The sequence below is a fragment of the Coloeus monedula genome (genome assembly GCF_965178545.1).
Source record: "Coloeus monedula genome assembly, chromosome: 6".
NCBI classification, from domain to species: Eukaryota; Metazoa; Chordata; class Aves; order Passeriformes; family Corvidae; genus Coloeus; species Coloeus monedula.
Window position 1 is genome coordinate 50,951,721 of NC_138786.1, and position 25,079 is coordinate 50,976,799.

General features: G+C 37.7%; 1 protein-coding gene across 4 annotated transcripts in view; it reads left to right on the forward strand.

Annotated features, from left to right (window-relative positions):
- The window catches only part of PAPOLA (poly(A) polymerase alpha), a 44,071-nt gene extending 34,200 nt beyond the window's left edge, over positions 1-9,871 (forward strand). For 2 of the 4 annotated variants that reach the window (XM_082283880.1, XM_082283877.1), the window contains exons 18-22: positions 649-749; positions 3,228-3,448; positions 3,800-3,865; positions 5,494-5,568; positions 7,688-9,871. In XM_082283880.1, coding sequence (XP_082140006.1) covers positions 649-749; positions 3,228-3,448; positions 3,800-3,865; positions 5,494-5,568; positions 7,688-7,783 — 559 coding nt within the window. In that variant the 3' untranslated portion in view covers positions 7,784-9,871. The remainder of the gene's footprint in view (positions 1-648; positions 750-3,227; positions 3,449-3,799; positions 3,866-5,493; positions 5,569-7,687) is intronic. The other 2 variants (XM_082283878.1, XM_082283879.1) reach the window with 2 other exon arrangements.
- Positions 9,872-25,079: the final 15,208 nt, after the last annotated feature.

The window sequence follows — 25,079 nt, forward strand, 5'->3', positions numbered from 1 at the left end:
CACATATATTATAGGGCATTGTATAGGACTAAATACTTGACTTAGTCCTTTTGACAAGTGTTCTTTTAGTTATTCTACCTTGGTAAATGATTAACAGTAGTGGATACCACTATCTGTGCTATTGAAATGAGTCTGTGATACCTAGGATATCACAGGTGAAGTGGAAATTGCCCTTGGTTGATATTAGACACATACTGCTTCCCAACTTCTTGAAGATTAAAAGAGGATCATTTTTGTGGTTGGTCACTTGAAGCCCCAGACCTTTGCTTGGGATGATTGGTTTTGTTTCATCCTTCAGTAAATAGTTGCTATATTTTCCCCTGCACATTATTTGGGTGGACACTGCCTTAATTTTTGCCTGTCTTTTAAGCACAAATGAGATACAAATAAAATGAGACCTTTTCCTGGTCTCAAAAACTGTCATTGAGTGATTTAAATTTAATATTTGATATAGCTTCCATTGCTTGAGTTTGATAGTAGATTGCCAATGCTCATTTTTACCTTTTTACTGACATAAGTTCTGCTCTGTAATGTAGGTAAAATACCAGCTGTGGTTACTGGTCACACATACGATGTGATGAAAGGCAGATCATGCAGCACCATAGCTTTACTAATGTTTTCAGTGGTCCAAAATTTTTCTCTTTTTAGCAGAAGCAGTCCTGCGCCAGCTGTAACAGCAGCATCTGTGACCAACACACAGGCTTCTGAAGTCACTGTGCCACAAATAAATTCCAGTGAAAGCTCAGGGGGTAAGGAAAATGGCATAGCATTTTGTTTCTGTTGAATTTTTGGTAATGTTTATAAGGCAGTTTTTCTTCCAGTTTGAGTCTTCTAGTCTTTACTTAACATATGCTGTAATGTATTCTCCTTGATATGCATAGTTCAATAATTTCTTTAGGATTCAGAAAATCATAGAGGAATATTTGTGCTGTGATGTTTATTTCTTTTAGGGATTTATATTTGCCATTCACAATAGCAGTAGTGTTCCAATGACCTAATGCAGGTCTATAGTTTGTTTGGCTAAATGAGGAAAAAACTATCTGAACTGGAAGAACAATATTTATATTTCTTTTTATTTCATTATGTAGTTAAACTCAAGGTGGTTCTGTACTGTCTGTATGTAGTCTGTGCTCCCATGTTCCTGCTCCTTGTGTTTCATGAAATTGATTCTAGGAATGAAAATGACTCAGATGTAAGCAGAAACACGTTCCTTACTGCTGTCTGTTCAGATGTGTCCCACCATGTGTGCTAACTTTATCCTCCATTTTTCTGCAAGAAAAAGTACACTTTACTTAAAAGTAATTAAAAATTTTGACTCTTTAGTCAAAGAATAAAAGCATCTGGTGAAAATGTTCTCTTAGAGTCAGCTACTCTTCTTTTTTGATGGAGCTTTAGCTGTGTGCAAGGAGCAAATCAGAAATAGATGGAAAAGGGGAGTGACTGGTTAGCCTTTCAAAATGAAATCTCTCATTTCACTCTTGACGTGTGGCATGGTTTAGTCTTACTTCTCTCTGATTTTTATCGTGTCACAGGTGCATCAATGTGAGTAAGTTTGTCCATGAGCACTAAATGGAGCTTAAATGGCGTGACTGGTTTTTGGATTTGGAAGCATATCAGAAGTTGTTCATTCTTATATTTTGGTTAATCAAAATGTTAATCACCTGATAGTTGTTAATGAAAAATTTCCTCAATGTATTTTTTCTCATCCTGGAGCATCTCCCTATGTGCGCTTATTGGTTTGAGGTAGGCAATTGATGAGATAGAGCTTTGTCATATGGAGCATTTTTCAAAAGGATGTATATAATAACAATTCTTTATTTGATGCTCTGTGACGACTTCGTATTTGTCACTGCATAATCTAAGCCTGAGAAGCGATAAACTTCATTTTTGAGTGAAAAAGGGAATATCAGATTGCTCTTGGATTTAAGGCAGTCTTGGCAATGCATACATATGGCTGAGTACAGAAGCAGTAGAAGTTCAGGTACCACAAATAATACAGCTGTATTAGTAGAGAGCTCTGCCTGGGCTCATGTAGCCTGCCTCAAGCAGGGTTACTCAGGCTAAGCAGAGTGTCATTGCCATGGCTACCCTGTGTCTGGTACAGGACTTCTTTCTCAGAATCATAGAACGTTAAGGGCTTGGAATGGACCTAAAAGGTCATCTAATCTCAACCCCTCCTGTCATGGGAAGGGACACCTCCCACTAGACCAGTTTGTTCAAGGCCTTAGCTGACCTGGCCTTGAACACTGTCAGGGTTGGGGCATCCAGAACTTCCCTGGAAAACCTGTTCCAGTGTCTCACCACCCTCTCGGTAAAGAATTTCTTCCTAATACCTAATCTAGACATCCCCTCTTTTAGTTTGTACCCATTACTCTTGGTCCTATCACTACAGTTCCTGACAAAGAACCCCTCTTTGGCTTCCCTGTAGGTCCCCTTCAGATACTGGAAGGTTGCTGTGAGTTCTCCATGCAGCCTTCTCTTCTCCAGGCTGACCAGCCCAAACTTTCTCAGCCTGTCTCTGTAGGGGAGGTGCTCCAGTCCTCATATCAACTTTGTGGCCTCCTCTGGACTTGCTCCAACAGTTTTGTGTCCTTCTTAGATTGGGGACACCAGAACTGTATGCAGCACTCCAGGTGGGGTCTCACAAGAGCAGAGGGAAAAATCCCCTCCCTCAACCTGCTACCCACACTCCTTTGGATGCAACCCAGGCCATGGTTGGGTTGGCTTTTGGTGCTGCATGAGCACATTGCCAGCTCGCATTGGGTTTTTCATCAACCACCACCCCCAAGTCTTTCTCCTCAGGGCTGCTCTCAGTCACTTCTCTGCCCAGCCTGTGGGTGTGCCTGGGATTGCCTCAACCCAGGCATAGGACTTTGCACTCTCTCTATTGAATTTCATGAGGTTTGCACTGACCCACCTGCCCAGCTTGTCCAGGTTCCTCTGGATGGCATCCCATCCCTCCAGTGTGTCAACTGCACCACACAGCCTGGTGTCATCAGTGAACTCGCTGAGGGTGTACCCAAGTTCAAGAATGAGCTTGAAAATAAACTCTGCAGTGTATGCACACCTGCTGTTCCAAATATGATGCTTACACCACTAACTGTACCACTTCCTTGATGCCTGCTTGATGTCAGGGGTTTTGATTAGAGACCAAAAATACCAGTGATTGAACTGAAATGATTGTGTCGACTCCTCTTGTTGAAGATCTTTAAATTATTTGTCCATAGGTACTTCAAATGAAAGCATTCCTCAAACTGCCACACAACCAGCCATTTCTCCACCACCAAAGCCTACCATCTCTAGAATTGTTCCCTCAGCGTATCTATTAAATCCATCACCAAGAAGTTCAGGAAATGTTGCAACAAAAATGCCTAGCCCTGTCGCAGCAGTGAAAAGGACATCTTCTCCCCATAAAGAAGAGTCTCCTAAGAAAATTAAAATTGAAGAGGTATTTGAGATTTTGAGATCATACCATAGCAATGTTCAAAACTTTGAATATTCATTTCACCCAGAGTGCTGATTCTCATATTCCAAGTTTCAGATATTTCCTAATCTGATTGCATTGCTGCTTGATGTTTTCAGCTTGCCAAGTGTCTTTTATTTTGTTGATACTCATCACATGACACACAAATGCTTAGAATCTAAATTCTTGTCTTAAAAGTAATTATTTTGGTAAGCCTATATTATGCTAGGTCTTACAGCTAATTCTGTCCTTATAAACACTTCGACCTTTTTTTCTTGTTGATTTTTTTAAAAATATGTTTTATGATTTGTGATAGTTTCTGTGTTTGCTTTTCAGCAGGATGAAATAAGTGAAGATACTAGCTGTATAGATTTGAATGAACATGAAAAAATGGAAACTAAGGTATCTATGCCTAGACTATGTGTATATTAATTGTGACTCTTCCTTGTGAAAATTACTGTGTTTCTCTCTAGGAATGACTAAGAGTGTGTCTAGATATAGACTCTCCAGTAAAGATATCAAAATGATATGTTATTTTTTTAATGTTTATATCAGTATTATTGATGAATTGCAGTCCATTGCCTGCTGCCATGCTAAGTTGAGCCTGGATCCAAAGTCACATAGGACTGTCATTTCTTTGCTGGTCATTCACATGGTATTATACATGGTGAAAAAATTAGTCATCATATTTATATTTCAGGTTGTTAAATTAGATCAGGGATGTGTTAATATGCAGTGTTTTGCCTGATCCCAAACCTTATGTATGTTAATAAGTGAAAGAACAATTGTCCTATGTATTCTGCTGGGAGTTTGCATGTTGGGCTGAGAATCCTAAAGCCAGCCACCTTGTTAGCTTTTTAGATAAAAAAATTTCAAGTGATGGTAAGTAAATCTTCTCTGGCAGTGAAATTATTGTGTGAAGTTGCAGCATACTCTTTGAGGACTTTGGAGATGCAATGTGGTCCTCCACTATCTTGTAATTTAGCAGACAACTTTTCTGCTTAGTGGTGAACAGAAAGGTGACAGACTCTTTTTAGCCATATGATAGCAGCTGTCCACTTGGGATTTTGCAGTTTTTATGGGGCACATTCTGTTGTCTCTGGAATACTCTGGAAATTACGCTTATGCTTAAAAGTAAGTTCATTGGTTTATAGCTTCAACGCCCTGTAGAGAGGAATTATCTTATTGGGCAGTCACCTTGAAATATCTCTGAACTTAAGATAGGTGAGGGCAGAAATACATGTAAGCACTTAATCCTCGCTTCAAAAATAGATGCACTGGATACAGATCATTATAAAAGACATAGATAATCCTGTTAGTTTTTATTGGCAGTCTCCTCTAAGTCTTTGTCCTTAATATTTATGGAAAGAAATGGTGGAATTAAATTTCTTAAATTAACAAAAACATAGGTTTTCTTCCATTGAAATGCATGGCTTTTTTTAGGGTATGGTTACTGAATGGTACAATTTGAACTAGCAGACTGTTTTTATTAAAATGGGAATGTGCCATTGTCCTGCTTTAGTCCTGTAGTCCCACTGTTGTACCTGAAAATTAGTCTCTGACACTCATCTATTCATTTAGAAAGCTGATTCAACCCATTAAAGCAGCAGGAAACCTTTTGTGGCAGAATGGCAAAAGCTGTGGAAAAGCAGTTAAATTTTTAAACAAATTCTGTAGCTTTTCACATGATCTTCCTTGATAATACACTCTTTGTCTTCAGTGAGTTGAATGATATGTAATGTGTTGCTATAGGATTCTGTATAAAAGGTGTTAATTGGTTAAACAAGTGACAACTGAGAAGTGATGTAGCTTGTGTTGATGTCAGATCCCTAATAAGTGAAACATTCTCCAGTGTGGTGGTTCCTCCAATATAAAAGGAAGGGTGTCAATGCAGCAAGCACCAATGCTTGCGTTTTTCTTTTGCTGTTTTCTTTTCCACGCAATATAAAGCCTTCTGGAGTTCTAGGAGTTCTATATAAGTAGCTCATTGGAAGTGGGTGTAACTGTGGTGATGTTTTTGGTTTTTTCAGGAGCAAATTGAGACAGAAGTGAATGTTAATTCTCAAACAGAAACTCTTCAGACAACTTCTCTGCAAGCTCCTCAGGTACTGTTTTTAAAAGCAATACTGCCGTGCATGTGTGTATATGCTAATCTGTGGTGAAAGCATTGAAACTGAAATGAGTCCAGACGTTAAAAATAAATGTTTAATTTTAAATATAAATCCATTGTATGGAAAGCTACTTGTTGTTACTGTCACAATTTTTGTGTTTTAGATGGTCATTGATCTTATTGAATGTGCATTGTAGCTAAACATGTATGGCTTGCCATACAAACTGACCGAAGCTGGATTCGCTCTTCTGAATTGTGCCTTCAAAGTAAGGGGTTCAGTTTATTCCTTTGTGCTTTGCACATCACAGAATAATCCTTTCTGACAAGGAAACAAATGCTTTAAATAGCTGCTGCTCAAAGATATCCATGTAGAGGTTGAGGATGTAAACTGAAATGTAACTTCAGATTCTAATATTTGGTACAAGAGAGAAGTTGCAAGCTTGTCGCTCCTTAGCCAGCTTGTTTTAGCAGTGTAAAGTCCTTTGGAAAACAGTAAGAATTCTATGCCATTCACTTAAATTTTTGTTTCTAATATTTTAACAACTTTTAGAGAGCACATCTGTGTCTTACTAGCATTTTTAAGCTTCTCCTAGTGCTCTATTGATTCAAGTATCACCATCAAAAAGTATTTTATGCACACTTGAATCATTAAAGTATGTGTAGTAAATGTGTTGGTTGAAAATGGAGATTGTTGCAATAGCAATAATGGTATTTCTTACTGGAGATTTTGAACTGTATGAGCAGTACTGAGTAAAGATAACAAAATTGTTTGGCAAAAACTGTAGATGCTACATGGACTTCCTAAACTGCTTCAGGGAAGTTTTTAGATCATTTAGTAAGTACACCAATTTTATTTCATCTCTTGTTGAGGGGGGATTATATAAAGCTTTGTAGCTTTTTTACAGATTATGTAGTTGTTACTTTAGCAAAAGTAGTCTGGAAACTACAAAAGGATGGTGAGCCTCTTCTGTCATTTTTTGGTGTTCTTGTTGGCTTTGTTTAAAACACTGCCCATGTTGCAGAAAATAGGAACATGTCAAACTGCAGATCAGCACCAACCAGGGGGTTACTCGGGGCAGCGGTAATGCGAGGTTCAGAGCTATTTTGCCCTGGGTCCTTGCTGCTTTGTGCTTTGCTACTGCATCAGTCAGTGTTTACTTGATTGATTTATTTTTAATAAAGCAGCAATTAAGAGCAATCATTTTAATGCAGTTTTCCACCTGTATCAGATGTACCTTGTATAAATTTTTAATATTTATAACGTAAGAAAAAATTTTATGATAAATGATGTGAAGTACTGCATAATAACTGGCTTATTGGGATGGCAAATCATGTGCCATAGTGGAAGTGAAAGTGCTTAAAAAAAAAACAACCAACCCACCCCAATCTTAGAGGCTTATAAGTCAAGTGAGATATTAATGAATCTCACTGAATCTTGAATGTGTTTCTTTTCTGTGTTTTCCTTTTGTTTGCTTTAGATGTCATTTTGCTGAATGGTATTTAAGTCTTTTAAGTGAGAAAAAAGTGTTCAGGTTCTTGTCAAGGTGGAATTCTTAACACATTCATACAGTACCTTTTTAGAGTTTGTTATACCTTTTTTCATGCAAATCTGAACCAATATGAAAAATTGGAAATTTGACTGTAAAGAGTTTTTCAGCAGTCTGGAATGTGAATGTATGAAGGCACACACTTTGCATTGGGAACTGTTTTCATCACTCATCTGTAAGGGCAGAGACTTAACACTGAATTGTTAAAAGGCATTTTTTAATACTAAACATGTAGATCAGCTAGTAGATGTCACTGATCAAGCACCCTTATTATGTAGATGTTTAACTATAATACAGGTTATTAGTAGTCCCAGCTTTATCTGCAGCACTTGCTAATTTCTTGCAGTTGTCAAAAAGGGAAAAGCACACAAAGATTCTTGTACTAATTTTCTTTAGTAAAGACTGTGTAAGCAAAGGGAAATGCCTGCTTCTCTATTTATAATCTGTAATTATCTTCATATATTCCTAAAAGTCTTCTAAAAATCTTTGTTTAAAAGTTAATGCCAGTTACAACAATATTTTTATATTTGCAGAGTTAAAATACAACCAAACTTCTTTTCTTTTCAGAAAACACCCAGTACAGACCTTTCAGATATCCCTGCTCTTCCTGCAAATCCTATTCCTGTTATCAAGAATTCAATAAAATTGAGATTGAACCGGTAAAAAACCACCTCAGGGGTCCATAAACAGTATCTGCCAACTCAACCTGTTGTCTTCTAATGGTAGAAAAAAAAGGAGAACGGAGGGTGCAAGACTAGAACATAATCGCAAACGGATTTAGGTATATTTTGTGCACTTCCCTTTCTGGACTAAAGTCGCCGCTTGATTGGAAGTCCAGGTTAGTATGTGAAGCCAGGAGTACAATTAATGTGTTAGCAACAGTTACATTAAATATTTCGAAGGATTACTGCCTTTAAAAACATGAACACTATTTGTAGCCATATTTAACATTGATTGAATTTGTTTGATGCATTGTTTCAAAATTGAGATAAAACTGGCATAAGAATCCCTTAAATGCACTTTTATGTACTTTTTTATTGGAGTATGACTAATTTTAGATCTTTAGCTGATAAACTTCCATTTTATTGAAGAATCTCTTCAACAGTAGTAATCTGCAAATTGGATGAAATTCTGTGATATACTATACATTGAAAACAAAGTGTATGGTATATTTAGTTCAACTGCCATCAAGCAGCAGTAAGTCTTTAAAATGTAATGTCAAATCTTGGGGTCAGAAGATATAAGTTGAGAAAGTAATTGGGAAGTTTTGGTATAGATGGGACATGATTAAGACGTGGTCTACTTTTATTTATAGTATTGTTTTAAGGTGCATACAAATCAGCAATCAAACAGTAAATAAACTTTCTTTTGAGCTAATTGAACTCCTTATTCCCTTTTTTAATCCCTTTATTTCTTGGGAAAAGCTTTTGCATTTAATGTTGGGGGTTGTTTTGTGTTTGTTGGTTTTTTTTTTTTAATTATTTTTTCAGCTAGTATGCACCATCTAGGACAATAGTTATTTATACAGAATAAAAACAAGCCATGTACTCATTTGGGTTCCCTCCTGCCCCATACCTAGTTGTAATACCTTGTGGCCTCTAGGCACAAATTCAAAACTTGTCCCATAACTAAAGTGTTTAGGTAAATATTGTGTGCCTGTGAAATACACCACCTGTCTTGATGGCCTTTGAATCACTAAATATGATTTTTGTACACTCCATAAAGGTCCCATATGCATTAAAAAGCTTAAAATTTTAAATAAAGGCAAAAAGATTTTTCCCTAAGAATTTTAACCTTTTTATTTTTAGATAGTTCATCACAAATAGTTTTACATACTGAACAACACCAAATTTTAAAAAATCATATTTCTAGTAAGCACTTGACATCTAGTAAGCTCTCTTAACCCTATTTTTTGTTCTTGTAGTTCTATCAAAAAAGTAACAACTTTTTCTTTTGAAAGAACTGAAGCTCTCACGGCAAAGAACAGCAGTATTTGAGGAACATGAGGGATACCAACAGTAATACCAGATGTAGATAACAAACTTCATGTTACTATTACTTAAGTCTGAAATATGTGGGATGTCAAATCATACTTCCCATACTTTGATTAGCATGTTTTACGAACTCCCTTCTCCCATTGTGCTCCATCCTATTACACATGCATCTTTCATGTTACAAGTTAAATTACTTACACTCTTCCCCTTATCCTTCTAAATTAATTCTCCAAAGTCAGAGTGTAGCTTATCTTCTACTTAGGCTGTGCAGTAACTGAAGGGGTTTTTTTTTTTGCCATTTGTCTAAGATGTCTAGTATACAATATTTCTCTTTTCCTTGCCCTGTGCAGCCTGCTGTCGTCCACCCCCCAAAGAAGGTTATATCTTAACAGTTGAAGTGTACAAGCTGTCTGTGTATTTTGTGTAGCTATGGAGTTTAGATTGAAATTGCCAGGCACAAATTTAGTCTTGTCATTTTGTTTACACATCAGAAAATCTTTTTCATTTTATTAAACGTTTCATGTAACTGCACCCAAGTTTTGCCAAGCTGGAAACTTGGAACCTTTCTGTATAGTGACTTTTTAATTCTAGTTTTCATAACCTGGAGATCAGACTGTTGCTTTCGCATGATGTACGTAGTGTCTCATGACTGGAGTTTGCTTTGTTTTATAGTATCTGTACTCCTTGTATTTTTCAAGAGCTATTTTGTAAACAGATGATGTATTTCTCCATTGAAAACACAATAAAAAACAGCACAATCCCATGGTTGTCTGATTTTTCTGAATGGACTAAACTGGTTTTACTTTCTTAATTCTTACTTAGCTCTTAAATTTTCTGCTAAGGCAAAATACAGTATGGCCTAAAGGAAATATAGTAGATAATGCTTATTTAGTGAACATTCATATATGTTTCCTATAGGAAGTGGAAGTAACACTCAGAAGGATGTTGGGTTCTAGCTATTAAAGGGCTGTTTGTGGATTGTGCAGTGTCTTGGTGGGGGCAGAGTTGCCAAAAACACAGCAAACATTTTAAGGGCATCCATTCCGTCTCTACGTCCTAAAGTCTTGAAAGTAGACAAAACTAGAAGAAACATGTGCCTAAACAGTTTGGGGGTGCACTATTTTCTGCAAAAGTTTGAACTTAATTTTTTAAAAACATTGGCTTTAAGAGTTTTGTTAAGCTTTTCTTGCAAGTGCCTATTCTTTATGTCAGCAGATGGCACTATTTCTCTTCTTGTCAAGTAGTTTGAGTGTGTCCTGAAATAAAAGTAAAAATTACAAGTAGCTGTGCATCACTTGATTGATCTTTGTATCAGCATGAAGCCCAATCCTCTAAATGCTTGATATGAGTAACTTTAATAAGTAGTCTCCTTTTGACTAAAATTTCTTTAACTGCTAAAACCACTAGTGATTATGGTCTTCATATTATAATTGCCCTGCCTAAAACAATAAACCTTTCTGTTGTGTATATTTTTCACAGCATGCAATTGCTTGTCTTGTTTAAAACAGATTCATCATCGTTATATCCTGCCCACCACATCTCTCTTTTATCACAGCTGATGATGTTATTTATGGCTTTAATATGTCTTTTCTTTACTCTGACCAACAAAAATCTGCTAGCAGATACACAAATTTCTGTTTAATATTTTTCAGTTTGCTGGCAGTGGGTTTCAATAGCTTTTCTCAGTTGCCCATCATCAACCTCCTGAATTAAGTTCACTGACTCATAAGGATCTGCAAACAAGAAGCTGAAAATTACTGTTGTAGCCAAAATAATTAACATTAATAAGCCATGGTTTAACAGATGGCTTTAGACATACTGATTGGAATCAGACATTTGAGTTGATGAGTTCTAGCTAAAGTTGTGCTTCCTTTCTGTAGGTAGTATGTGTGCATGCTGCTTCTTATTAAATGCACTTCTTAGTGCATTTCTTAATTTTAGGGGGTTTTTTTGGTTTGGGTTTTTATTAAACCACAGATTTTTTAAACTTGTAGCTACAAGTATGTGATAACTGCATAGTAATGAATATCAATTGTTAGTAAATGTATCTTAATGGGAGAATGGATTTTATTGACAGTAAAAGATGAAACAGTTCTTCAGCATCTAGAATAACCAAAAGTAATTCAGAATTACAAGAACGTACACAATATTGATTCTGAGCCAGAACCTATACTTAAATGCATGAAAAACTACTGTGATAGTTACTGAGGAAGCAAAATATGTTTATCCTTATAAGAGATGTTGTTTGGAAGTTATGTGCATTTCTACAAAAGGTATTTTGCATATTGTAGTGATGCTGGCATAATTTATGTAAGTTTATGAACACGCTAGTGAAGTACCTTTGCTATGATTCATCGCTCTTTGCCATCATTGTGGCTGAACAATACTTAGCAAATTTCATCACTTATTATGCAGGTCTCGATGATACAGTCAGAAATGCCTGAATGCACATACATTAGCTGAATACTTGGTAGGTTCACTTTTTTTATAGATCCAGTATTCATATTGGAAAAATGTCAGTAATAAACTGATTCTAGTTTACTTTAATAATCATAGTAGAATTAAGTGTCTGTTCAATAGAAATAAACCATCTTGGTTTTGTTGGTAGAGGCAGATGCAGTTGGATACGTCTGCAAAGTTCAGACTAATCATTTGAAATACCTACAAACATCTAATACTGTCACCAAAAGAATGCAAACTTTAATATGATACTTCAGAGGACATGTTTTATTATGAGAGAGATAATATGGTGAACCACTGCTGGACTGTCCACCTGTGTTTTGGATATTTAAACTAAGGTGTGGGGTTTTTTTAAATAAAGTTTAGGTATATTTTTATTGTTCTAACCAAATTCGGGAATGTTGTCTTTAGGTAACTTTCTTTTCTGCCTTCCATACTTAATGAATTAACCAGATCACAGGTTCTATGGAGCAAGTCTGGATATCTTAATTACCTCAGTATTTTTATGATCTCTGTTCTAGTGCAATGTTTAAAATAAACTAAGAATGACAAATGTCTTACATACTATATTAAATTTTTACCTCATAGAGTACTGAATTTTTAAAAAGTCAAATTTAAGGGTATAGTAATGGTTGGGAAAAAATACTTTATGGTGTATGTAGGTATTACTAAGCTTTGGTTTTGCAATAAATTACTGCCTCTAAATAAGAGCCAGGAAAGTAATAGGAAAGGATAAAGAGGAAAATTTCTGTTGATAGAAGGTGATAAAAGCCCCGGCCTATTAGGTAGGAAATGCTGCATTTATTTATTTAACTTAAAAATTACCCAATGCATTTAAACTGCCCCATGATCACTGTGGCCCACACAGATACTGGACAGCATACAGGTGCAAATGCTGTTTTTTGCTCTCCTATTGGTGATCTAGGATTCCTCTTTTCTGTTTGTAATTTTAGAAGTAAATTGCCTGAATAAGGTCACTTAAGTAAATTTTTGTGTGCCTAAAGTCTACACATCATATGTGTTTAGTTCATCTAAGGTTATTTCTGTGGCACTCGCTTCAGTTAGGGTAAAACACTAACCTAAAGCAGATAAAATTATTAAAGTTGAATGGAATGTTGGGTCAAGTAACCTTTATTGATCGGGCGCTTCAAATGGCGTAAAGGTAACGCTGGAGGCAAGGTGGGCAATCGTTGATGTTTGAAAAACAGCTTGCCTTTCTCCCCATCTCTCCCCAAACAGAAATTTGATTCTAAGTAAACACAGTAAACACGATATTTCTTAAAACACCGTGGAAGAGTTGCGCTGTGTCTTCTGCTCCAGCATTCTCCGCCCTGTGCCCTGAGCGGCGTTTGGTGCCGTGTGCTTCCAGAAGTCTGGCATGCGCGCTGTCCTTGTTTGCGTTCTCAGTCTGCAGCGGAGCTGCTAATAAAGAGATTGATGATAAAGTTGTCAAAAAGAGGCAGTTGGACAGGACTGCTCACCATGAGTGACAGAGGGCACGCTCTGCCTTCACAGCCGAGAATGCTGCCCCCAGCAGAGAGCCGGCCATGCCTGGACGCTGTGCCAAGCCTGTTCAGCGCATGGGGAGAGGAGCTGCAGCTTGTACCAAGGATTTCAATTAGATTTTGAGCTTGTGCTCTTAAAGTGGGATTTCTCTTACTTATGATCAGCATGCAATTTTATAAAAACTTGATGTCCTCTTGAGAATAAACATGGTTTCATCAGTGATACAAAGGCTGAAATTTTTGAGAATGACCTCCTAGGCCTTTTAAAATATTTCATTGTGGTCTGGTTCAGTGAAGTGAAATGGAGATTCTTAAAATTAGGATTTTTTGCTTTTGTGGGGAATAAATGAATTATACATTTACTCAATCTAGATATTAGCTTCCATAGGAATCTCCTGCCAAGATATCATAAACTTGATTCAACTCAGTCACTTGGTTGGAATAAGAGAAGCACAGGATGATGGATGGAAGCATTCATTGTCTCAGCCACAGTTTATCATCTGTAAGTTTTATCCCTCTACAATGTAAAAAACAGTGAGACTGATAAAACGTTTGATAGTTTAGGCCATCTGCTCACACAGTATATTAGAGTTATTAGTGATTATTCCTACTGTTTCTTAGCATCACCCAGAACAGTGTGTGGACTGTCTATTCACTAGTGATCACTCTGATCACTAAATGCAGTATCTCAACTGGGAGTATTTTTTTTCTTGTAGTATCTAGTCCTTGTAGGTAGTGAGATAAAAAGATCCTTACAAACTGAATCAAGAAAAATGCCTTAAAAAGCTGTTTCAATGTTTTGCTTTTGAATGTATTTATGGGAAGATGATCAGTCTTTTTGGTCTGATTGCATTTTAAGAGGTGGTAGATCATTTTCTGTAGAGAAATTGTACAAATATTAGTATAGACTTTTTCTAGGATATTTCCCACAGGACATCATTTCACTTTTTTTTTTTTTAGTAGTTTACTGTTGAATTAATAAATTCATTCTTTATGTGTTCTTTCACAAACAACAAAACACTAAGAAAAGAGCTGCTTCTGTTCAATGAGCCTTTGACTTCAATAGGGATGAAATCATTTATAGTAATTGCTGTAAATAAAAAAAGTGTTTAATTAATTTAGTAGCATTTTTCTAGCAGTTTATGTTGGCACAAGGAATTTTTTTCCTCTTTTTAAATTTTTCATCTTGACTTAGGCTACTTAAAAGAAAGGGGCAAAATTTGTTCCATGAAAATGCAGGCTTAGTTTTGGAGAATCTCAAGTCTGTAAATTAATTGACCTAAGAAGACTTTTTTTGTTTTTTTCTTTGTTTGTTTGTTGGTTTGGTTTTGGTTTTTTTTTTAATGTAGGGATGTAAGCAAACTCACACTTGCATTTGTGTTTGTTCTGAAGGTGTAGGAATTGGTTGATAACCTCAGCCGTGGTTGTTTTAATAGGAGCTGTCTAGCCAGAAGCACACCAGATGTTCTGTCTTTGCAGATAAAGTCAAAATGCAAGTTTGATCTAGCACCATTAGGATTTTTTTTTTTTTAATGCTTAAAGAATGCTTTTATGTTTGATTAACTATAAGCTGTATTTTTAAAAATGCATGGAAGTCACACTTTGAGTTGTAATCACTGTGGTGTGTTGACTTTTCCTTTCTGGCCTGTTAGATTTTCAAGGGTAATCTGAGCATTCATTAGGGAAGTAGGCTTCTAGGTTTGTTTAAAATAGAGACGTCTTTAGCTTTTATTATTTTTTAGTGTTCCAGTGTCACTAACTTTTACTGTCAGCACCCACTGTTATGTGTCAAACTGAATGAAACATGCCTTACCTGGCAACATCAAAAACTTCCAAAGAATTGTGAGAATGAATTGTCCATTCTTGTGCATTCCATCAATGTCACATGTCATCACCGTGTTCTTCAGCTGTTAACACCTCATTTTGATGCTTCCTGTTATGAAATTATTCTAGTGGTTTATTTCCTTCAAAATTAAAAGGGAGGTGTGCATATTATTTTAGAAGTGAAGCAATTTTTACGTGTCTCTATAAGAGGTATATAATGTGTCAGCAAACACACAAATCCCAATAATAACTCATCACTACGGTAGTTCAAAGCAGATTGTTTGAAAGGCTGGCTCACAGCAAAGACAAAACTACATTCTGATCCTGACTTGGGTATGTGTGACCTTGGTAGGGCTAGTGACTCCTTGCTTTAACTTCTTTATACAAGAAATGAGATTAGTCATTATCAGATGTTTCACAAAGACTGACTGTTAGCATTTGAGAATGTCTGGGAATTTTCATATAGTAGATACTTTGTTCCATTGGGTTCTCCTGTAGGCATGAATCACATACCACTTGAAACTCATATGCTAGTTTTCCAGTCTTTGTTTTGTAACAAGATATATCATCTTTATGTCCTGCTGTAAATTAGTTCTAAGGAACATGAAGGAGGAAAGGTTCCTGTGCATGCTATTAGAACAGTCTTCCTACAGAGGAAAACAACAAAATTGGGTGACTGGGTGCTGTTCTTATATGAAGACACACTGCATACTGTAGGGGCAGGGGGTGTTCAGTCTGGACCGGGCGTAGACGGACGGATGGAGACGGTGACGGGTGGTGACGAGAGATCTCTGTAGTCAGATCTTGGAACATGCGGTTTATTGCAAAGGGCGTGGGTACAGGGGCACTGCTTAGAGCTGCAGCTGGCAGCTCTGAGCAGGCCCAAGAGAGCAAGAGAGTAAATGGGTAAGCAAAGAGAGAATAGTAAGAGAGAATAGTAAGAGTCTACAGTAAGAGAGTGTAGTAAGAGTGTAGTAAGAGTGTATAGTAAGAGTGTATAGTAAGAGTGTATAGTAAGAGTGTAGTACGAGTCTAGTAAGAGAGAGCACGAGTGAATAGTAAGAGTGTATAGTACGAGTGTCTGAAGTCCTGGTTACAATACAATAAATCATCTTCTGTACTGAATATTCTAATTGTCACTAACCAATCTAATACAAGATACAAATCCTATAGCATTTACATACAGCCTATAAGAGTTCTTATATTACCATAGAGTGTTACATCTTAACTTCTAAAAACTACTCTTTGGACCCCTTCTGCTGAGCTAGTAGGGTCTGCTCTGACCCTTGGACCTGCCTGCAAGCAGAGGGTATTGTTCAATCAAGAGGGGATTACCTTCAGTCGGCCATACCATTGTTTTCCAGTTGTTCAGTAACTAAGACTTGGTATCTCAAAGGTGGCTTTCATTTCGATGTCGCTTATAGTTTTCATATTCCCAAAATCTTTTGTCAGGCAATCATATTTATAAGGTTTTCCTGTTTCATCTTCCCCAACAGCATCCTATTTTGCCTTTTTAAAAAAAGTATTTTAATATAAACACACAGACCCACATTTGGTGGTTTTTCCCCCAGGAAAAATGGAGGTTTAGATCCTAAAAGCTTTATGTCTGTTTGCCATTCTGATCATCAGCTATTTTAATCCTATCCTCTTCTTTCTGTTTGCTTGTATATGGTTTGCAGGCTTTCTAGCTCGCTGATACCTTGCTGTGATGCATATTGAGTGTAACTTACCTGAAAGTAAATTTTAGTTACTCCCTTTTTCAGCTTCTGATAATACAAACTAAAGATGTTGCTATGATTTGATGTTAAAGTCCTCTGTGCAAATTAAGGTGCAAATGAGACCAAGTATTGGCTTGACAATACTGACTTTATTTATAACGATACGCATGTAGGGAAAAGAGAAAGTGAGAGAGAGCAAGCAGGAAATGGTCACCTCTGTGGATCCCGCAGTGTCCCATTAGTCCTTCAGTGCCTGGGTCCCCTTTGTGGTGGCAGGTCCACTCTTGTTCACTCCCTGAGTCACTTTTCTACGCTCCCTCATTGGCACAAGGTGAAGGTAGGGCAGGGTCTCGTCATTGCACATGTTCTGGTCTTGGTTTGGTGGTTGTTGGGGGTCTGCTCTGGGGGTCATACAAGGCCAATACCCCCAAAGTCAAGTTTGTGACCCTGCTTGTGCAGTTTTCCACTTGTCCTATGACACAACACAGTAGAAGGTTGCTGCAAAAAGTATCAGGTTAGGTCCTGCCTCTGCAAGGCCAAAACTGAAACTTTGTTTCTGCAACAAGTTTCTCCACAAAGGTCAATGTTTTCTGCGACAACTTTCACCACCGAGCAATTGTTTAAGGCACATACCCTAAAAGTTATTAATCCTTTCCTTACAGATGTAGATCTGTGGTCTATTTCATCTTGTAATCCAAACCAGTGAAGGTGTTGAGGATGTCTTTGGAAGACTGGCTTCTCGTGTTCAACTCTACAAATCTTTCTAGATGTCCAAGCTCTAGCTGCTTTCATATGGAAGCATATGTCTGAAAATCGGAGAAAAAATTATTGTGTGAGTCTGTTCATGGTTTGCATTTAAGTTCTTCACAAGGGTAATTGCAAAGCTTTTTTTTTTTTTTAAGGCCAACTTGATTTTGAAGTGCGGTTTACATAGAAAATACAAAAAGAACCTACCATTTCTATTTTTCTGTTGATTAAAAAGAAGAAAAAAACCCCCCAAACTCAGTTGCTTTCTACTGTATGTCAGAGCAGCAGGAGGCATTGCTTTGCTCCACCACCATGCACTACCTTGTTTTATACAGACTTTGGCCTAAGCAAAGAGTGAAAAGTTCAAATTCACCACCTTTTGAGGGTAAGCCTGGGCAACACCACGGAAGAAAATCCAGAAGTAACACAGGGACTCCTCTGTCATTTTGACAGCTAGTTGTAGAGTGGCTGACTTAATCCAGAAACAAGTGTCCATACTCTTACACTAGCAGATAGGATGTGCTCTGTGGTGATCCTATATTCCCTCAGATCTTCTGAACACTTTCCAATTTTTTGTTTTTGCTTCCAGCACTCTTCTAAGTAGTCCTGGTATTTTGAAATAACTCCTCCTATTTTGTTCTACGTGGGGGACTGAACTGAGGCTGCAAAATCGAAACCTAGTGGGGAATTATGTTAATGTGTGCTGTGCTGAACAATTGGTAATTATGCTTTGCTTGCTATGCACATCTTTTATCTCATTATCCTAGCCTGTCTCTGTAAGAGTCACCACAAAGTATCCAAAGCTTGGCCTCTTTATTTGTATATTTATATGTCTGTTTTTGTGGGAGGTGTTAACTTGCCCTTCCCACACGAGCATGTTTAAAACCTTTGTTTCTGAGAGACAGGTTGCAATAAAAACCTGTGAATACAAAAGGTGGGCTTGGCTTTGGGTGGGAGGGGATATGCCATGAATTGAGCAAGTCCATCTTCAGCTGGCCTGGTCCTGCCTTGAATAGGAGAGTGCTGCAGTATCTTAGATCTCTTCTGTGAGCAATTCTAAGGTAAAACTACTTATCACCAGATTAGGAGAAAAATTATGAGAACAGTGTCGTCTGATGGGGATGCAGTCAGCTGAGGAATAGAGTTTACTTGGGAACTTGGATTTATTTCTAAATCCTTAGGGAAGAGGTTAATAGCAGTGACCTAGATGCTATAGCATTAGGATCCTTGGGGAAAGGGGAGTTTCTTATTTATTTAAGCACTGGTTATATGCCTGCAGATATTAAATTCAAGCTCTTCTTCATAAAACAGTCAAGGGAAGATGCTTCTCAGTGTCCATTGATCAAAAAATTACAGTATATAAAAATACTAAACTCTATGTATGTGCTGCTAACTGCCACTGGGAGTTTTTCTGTAGAGTATAGAAACACTCTGGAGAAAGGACTTCTTTTGTGTTGGAGTTGAAATATAATATATGTCTTCCCAAGCGATCTTTTACAGCTTTCTAACTGTTTTCAGATCTACGAACTGTGGTGGCTGGTTCTGTACACAGTGGAACATGCGTGAGACTTTATTTAAACAGCCGTGTATATTCCAGTGATAAACTAGAAATTGAAATATGGACAATACCGATAGGAGAAGCTGTTTGTCCAATTGACTCTCTTGGCACCTATCCATTTTTTTCTCGTTGACTTTAAAATGTTTCGGACCTTTCATCTGGTGATCTCAAAGCTTTTTGCAAATATTAATTAAGCCTGTTGATGCCCCTGTGAGCTAAATAAATACAATAGGTGGGGTTTAGATGGGTAAATGAAGATACAGAGTAGTTGTTTTGTGCAAGGTCGCCTGCTAATTCAGCAGTGGAGCTAAGGGGTGGAAGACTGGTTAAGGGGGAAGACTCCCCTTTGCAATTGCTAGGGTTAAATCAGATTCTCCCAGATAAATGCAAACAACAACCAGACTTTCACATGGGGAAAGGCTGATACAGCACCCTAATTGCAATTTGTATTCTGACAATGACTAGAGCTTTTCTACAATACTAAATTGTTCCTAGTCTTTGCAGAAACAATTATCTGTCTTGTGCAACTAGCCCAGTGAAAGAATTAAATAGTAATAAAAAAAAAGTCACGACGCAACACTGTAGTTCTCTGTGTTTAATATTTCCTGTTTTTACCTAATATCTCTTAAGGCATGTAAAACATGTCTCTTCATGACTTGCTTATCTGTATCCAAGAAGATGCTATTCAATCCTTGGAAAACATTATGTATCAAGAATGGGACTAGCAGGAATATGAAAGAGAAATGAGGAAATAAACAAAAATGGAGATAGGTCTCAGAGGACCTTAAGCTTAGTACTTGCAATGAGTTTGTTTCTCATAAGAACTTTATTGGAACTACCTTGTCACCTGAACACAGAAAGCACATACATACTTTTGCTGCTAGTTTGAAAAATGCAGAAATCTGACTTGCAGTTTACAGTATGTGGAAAGAGTGTATGTACAAAATGGTACATCACTGGTCTTGCCTTGAGCAGGGTGACTTTATTTCTCATAGTTCTTTTAGTGCATGAAATGTCCTTTTGGGAGGTGTCAGACTTGTAGGCTCTGGTTTGAATCTTCTTGCTAGTAGAAGAACAGTTAATGCTGCTAGTTAATTCAGTGATAACTTAATTCATCAATAAATTTTTGCTTTCTGCATCAATAAGAACAAGTGAACAGCGTCCCAACTCTGCTGCTGTGTTTCTGAAGAGATTGTTGCAGATGCTGTGCTGCTAAACTCACACCTTGCAGTGCAGACTGCAGAGGGACATCTCCAAGCAGTTACAAATTAGCTTCTGCAGGAAGATTCATACTTTATATGCAGTGTACTGGTCCAGGAATAAACACCTCCAGTTGTTCTGATACTTTCTGAAAATGGCAAAGCATTTGGTGACAAGCATTTTGTAGGCTGCTGCAGGGCCTTGGGAGACAAAGGTAAATGTGTGAACAAGTTTTGTTCTCCAGTCAATGATTCTTTTGCTTTTTGGTTCTGCCTATTCCTGATGCAGAAATAGAGACATAGCTTAAATCTGGAGTTGGGAAGTGGAAGATAGACTATTACTGCTTGAAGAACTGATCACAGATACAGTTCTATCTTCATATAATTTTCTTGAAGGTTTGGTTAGGGAACTTGATGTAATATTATACACAGGCTTGTTTTATTATAACTGCATTGTGTTTGTTGTTACTTTTCAGTTTCTTTTTACACTTGGTGAAATACATTGGTTGATACCCTGTGGAACACAGCCATTTCTGGTCTGGCAATCAAACAGTATATCAAGTGCAGTGCAGTAATGATGGAAAGCTATTAGGTCAATAACATCCTGTGCAAACTCAGACTGATTTGACCTTAGATATGTTGCTTAACTCAGCACACCAAAATTATTGTGATGGCCTTTGTTTAGTCAGGAAAAAGAATTAATCCAAATCAGACCCAGAAAGCACATGGTAGAAATAATCTTGCAGAGTATAGTGAAAGGAATAAAGATTTTAATATCTTTTTGACCAACTCCAGTTTGTAAGCTAGAACTGAATATCTAACTTTTTTTTTAACGACCATATGACGAGTATACATCAAGTCTAATTTTCAAAATTCTGATTTGAAGTTCTAATTATCTGCACAAATGTCTATGAAATTTATCTAATGTTTGTTGTCTACATCTCATTCATAAACACTTTTCTTCTGAAGTACATGTTTAATCAACTGTACATTAAAGAAAAATCTCTATCAAGCTGTCTTATGTATGTTTTTCTGATTTGGGGGGAAAAATCCTGAGAGATGACTTTTGCATCAGGATCTGAAGTTCAAAGCACACAGATCCTGTCAGATTTGGATGGCAGACAAAGCAACTTCTTAAGATGAGGAGTAGTTTTGGTAGGCTTCCTTCTAAACCACTGAGACACGATACATCTATTGGAAAAGAAAGAAATGCCTGCACCTACTACTGGTCAGGGTACCTTTTATTAGTTTGCTGAATTCTCTGGCACCTATTGAGCCTGAGCCTTGAGAACACCAGAATGGGAAGGTGTTTGGCTACCGTGTCTGCAGCAATGCTGCGAGGGCTGGATGATGCAGCTAAGATACTGGACTTACACTGTGGAGAGGACCACGATGCAGTACATCTGAGAGCTCCTAGACTTGTTTGTGAAGCTCCCTGCAGTCAGTGCTGCCGTGAGCTCCCTCCTTCAGTCCGTTGCATCTCATTAGCAGTCCTTTTCCGTGGAGTGTAAGAAACTCCTTTTGACCGGGGCATGTTGTTTACTTCCAAACCTGTGTACAGCTGGCATAAATCCCTCCAGGCTGTGGTCAGAGCTGGAAGCTGGCCATTAATACAGGCTGCTTCTTTGTCATGATATAGACTTAAAGAAAAGAAAGCAGGTGCCCTCCTGGCATTTTATAAAGAGTCATTCATGAATATAAGATACTGCATTTTGCATATTAGTGTGAGTGCCAATATAAACCCAGCTGTGTGCAAAATAAAGTGAAATATGTATTTCCAAAACTAGGCCACAGCTTTTCTATGGCGCAATCTGAAAGCATTTGAATCAACTTTGCATATGCATAGCCTTTTCTTTTAAAATTATATTTTTCCTTGGTTTTTTTCCCCTAGTTTTTTTCCCCCTCTCTTTTCTTTCTTGCTTGCTTTCTTTTTTTTTTTCTTTTTTAAAATGTGGTGATTTTGTAACACTTCTCCCAAGGTAATAAGACAATAACATGAACAAAAGCAGAGGAAAACATAGGCAGATGCCACAAAATGCATCTTGAATGTGCACCTCTGTGACAACTTTCCATCCATTTCTCTGGTTCCAAACCAGAACTCTTGTACTGATGTGAGATTCTGTTCTTCCAGGTGCAACTTTTTCTGAGAAGATAGTCAACCATTTTGCTTAGCATTTTGTTATACTTTAGACCAAAGTCTGCAAACCTAAAAGTTCTTGTGCTCCTTTTCTGTCCCAAAGGTTGAAAAAAAAAGGATTTTTAAGATCCCTTGTATGCAGCTGGTACTGGGCACTCTCCATGGTGAAGGAAGGAGAAATATGAGGAGATAAGGGAGTACAGGGAAAGTAGGAGAGAACCCTCTGGACTGTGGTGGAGTTATCCACCATAGCACATAAACATCCAATAGGTAGAAAACATCAGGAGTCATCTCTTTTGTGGGTCTGAGTATAACTTGTCCCTTCTTGTTTACCGTCTACTTTCTTGCTTTTGTTGCTTTCACAAATAGTGAACTATTTTAAGAAACCCTTGTGTGGAATAAAATAGATGTGTCCGGGTTTTTTGGGGTCAGGAAATTATAAAATTAGGGGTGTCGGGGACATCAGAAGTATAAATGGGCATTCTTCCCTTTTGTCCCAAGCATCCCCTGCCTTTCCCTCTGCACAAGTCCAGGGCAGGAGGGGTTATTGCTGCGGAGTTGATGGGCCAGGCTGGAGTGTCTGGCTGTGAATGAAGGTGAAAATGCTGGAGTTTCATCAATGAAGGTATCCAGGTGCTGTATCAGCCTGTGTCCCTGGGTCACAGAGGGAATTGGTAATGCAGCAGGAACCACACACAGGCTGTAATCCAGGTGCTGTAATCCAACCAGCAGATGCCACCTTTTTTTTTTTTTTGTGCACTTCTCTTAAATCCCATAATGGATCCATCTGCATTCATATGCAGTTTAAAAGTCTGATCTGATGACAACTCATTTCTCTGCAGCAATTGTGACTGACAGAGTGTGGTGCTAACAAAATGAGAGGCATTTAAAACTGGGTGTATGCACTTGTGAAATGAAGATATGGGGGTTCAAGATGCCCTGATAGGAGAAATTAATCTATGTCTGATTGATTTTGATCTATGGTTAGCCATGTTTTGTTTCAGGAGGATTCTTTGGTTTTTTGCTAACAGGCACTTGGCTTTAACAATATTCTTTCACTCTGGTTCTGGTAGATTTAATAGCATAGTTGCTAAATTGAGTTTAGATAGCTTATCCTGTATATATTTAGACATAGGAAGTTCATTTAGGGATTAGGGAATGCTTCTTGTATATGCACCATTAAGCATAGCACATCTGGTACTGAACTAGCAATCAGCAGAATATTGACAAAAGTTATAAAGAAATCTTTTTTTTCAAGTGAACACATGTTTATATCTGAGGTCTAAAAGCTTACATGACACAAGAAGTATCTCCAAGAGTTGTAAATTAAAACCAAATTCGTACTGTGCTTGTATGAAATACCAGAAGTGATCTTGGTTAGAAACTGTTGTAGAGGGTCAAAAGATTTGGCGATACAACAAATCATCTTACAGCAAAGAAGACATTATAGTTGTAGTTTCTGTTTTTAAGAGAGAAAGAGGAGCTTGTTTTCTAATATATTGAAGAAGCTGAAAAAGCAGTAAATTGTGAGAATAGTGAAAAGGGAAAAATGAAATATTGACCTTTACATATTATTTGTTTTAACTGGAGAGTCAGGCCTCTAAAAGTAGCCTTCAGTGCAGCAATTAAAGTACAGCATTTTTTCTCTTAAAGCAAATGAGCAAACAGAACAAAACAAAGTGCTTTAAATAATGGTGAAACCGTGAAAACTCCTGGATTATCTGAGAGTGAAGAGAGACAGAATGACCACATTACAGCTGCTCACCAGCTGGTAACCAAAACCAAGGAGGGAGCAGTGATGGCAAAGGGGATTCATCCAAATCGCCAGGTTATCTGGTCTTTATTCATAGCAAATGTAATACTTTATATTGCAATTAGCGGAAAAGTGATTAAATCTTTGAAACACGGAGATGAGCCTTTCAGACATGCAGGTGGTTCTTCTGAAACGCCTGTTTATGGAGGAGAGATCTGTGTGTGTATATGCATGGGCAGCTCTACTCCCGCCAAGCAGCTCAAGGAAGATTTTGTGGACTATTTATATACTTTATGGCAGGCTGCTTGCTTTCGAAGTGGAAAAGCTGATTCATGCTGGTGTGGAAGCTGATTGTGCTGTCAGTGGGAGACGCGAATTTGAGGTACACGAGGATAATTAAGCAGAAGATGTGTACAGTTCAAAACCAGGGCTCCGTTTCTCTAAGGGAGATGTTTGTGTCAGTGTGTGGGGCTCAACTGCAGGTGTCACTGTTAGATCTCAAATAATGGGCTGCTCGGCTGCTGCGGCTGCAGTCACAATAGGCTCTTTTTTCTTACCAAAGTCACACTTGTGATAGTAATGTAAAATCTAGCAAATGTGTAGTGAAGTGTGATCGGCTCCGGCTCTGTGTGAGTGTCTGTGTGTGCACGTGTGCTGCCGTATGCACTGAGGGGTACCTGCGCACCTACGGTGGGAGGGCATCTCTGCCCCCGGACACCCCACCAGGAGCTGCCTCAACAGCAACGAGCTCAAGCGCCTCTGCAAATTAGACTTGCAACTTTTATTCGGAATGTTTTGAAATCCTTCCGTGCTTAAGATGGATATTTAACTTCTCTGACCCTTAGCAAAGTGATGATGAAATCTTTAATATAGGCAGCTGCTGAAATTGTTTACTGTGATTTGTAGTAACTCAGTAATTCCGTTCTCTGCAAATGAATTTGCTTGGATTTATTTGTGATTTTTTGTTTGTTTATTCCTTTTTCTTTTTTGTTTTTGAGTGAGCAGGCCTGATTCTTCCATCATTTTAATTCAGATAATGAATAAAGTGCTGCAAGTTTACTCTC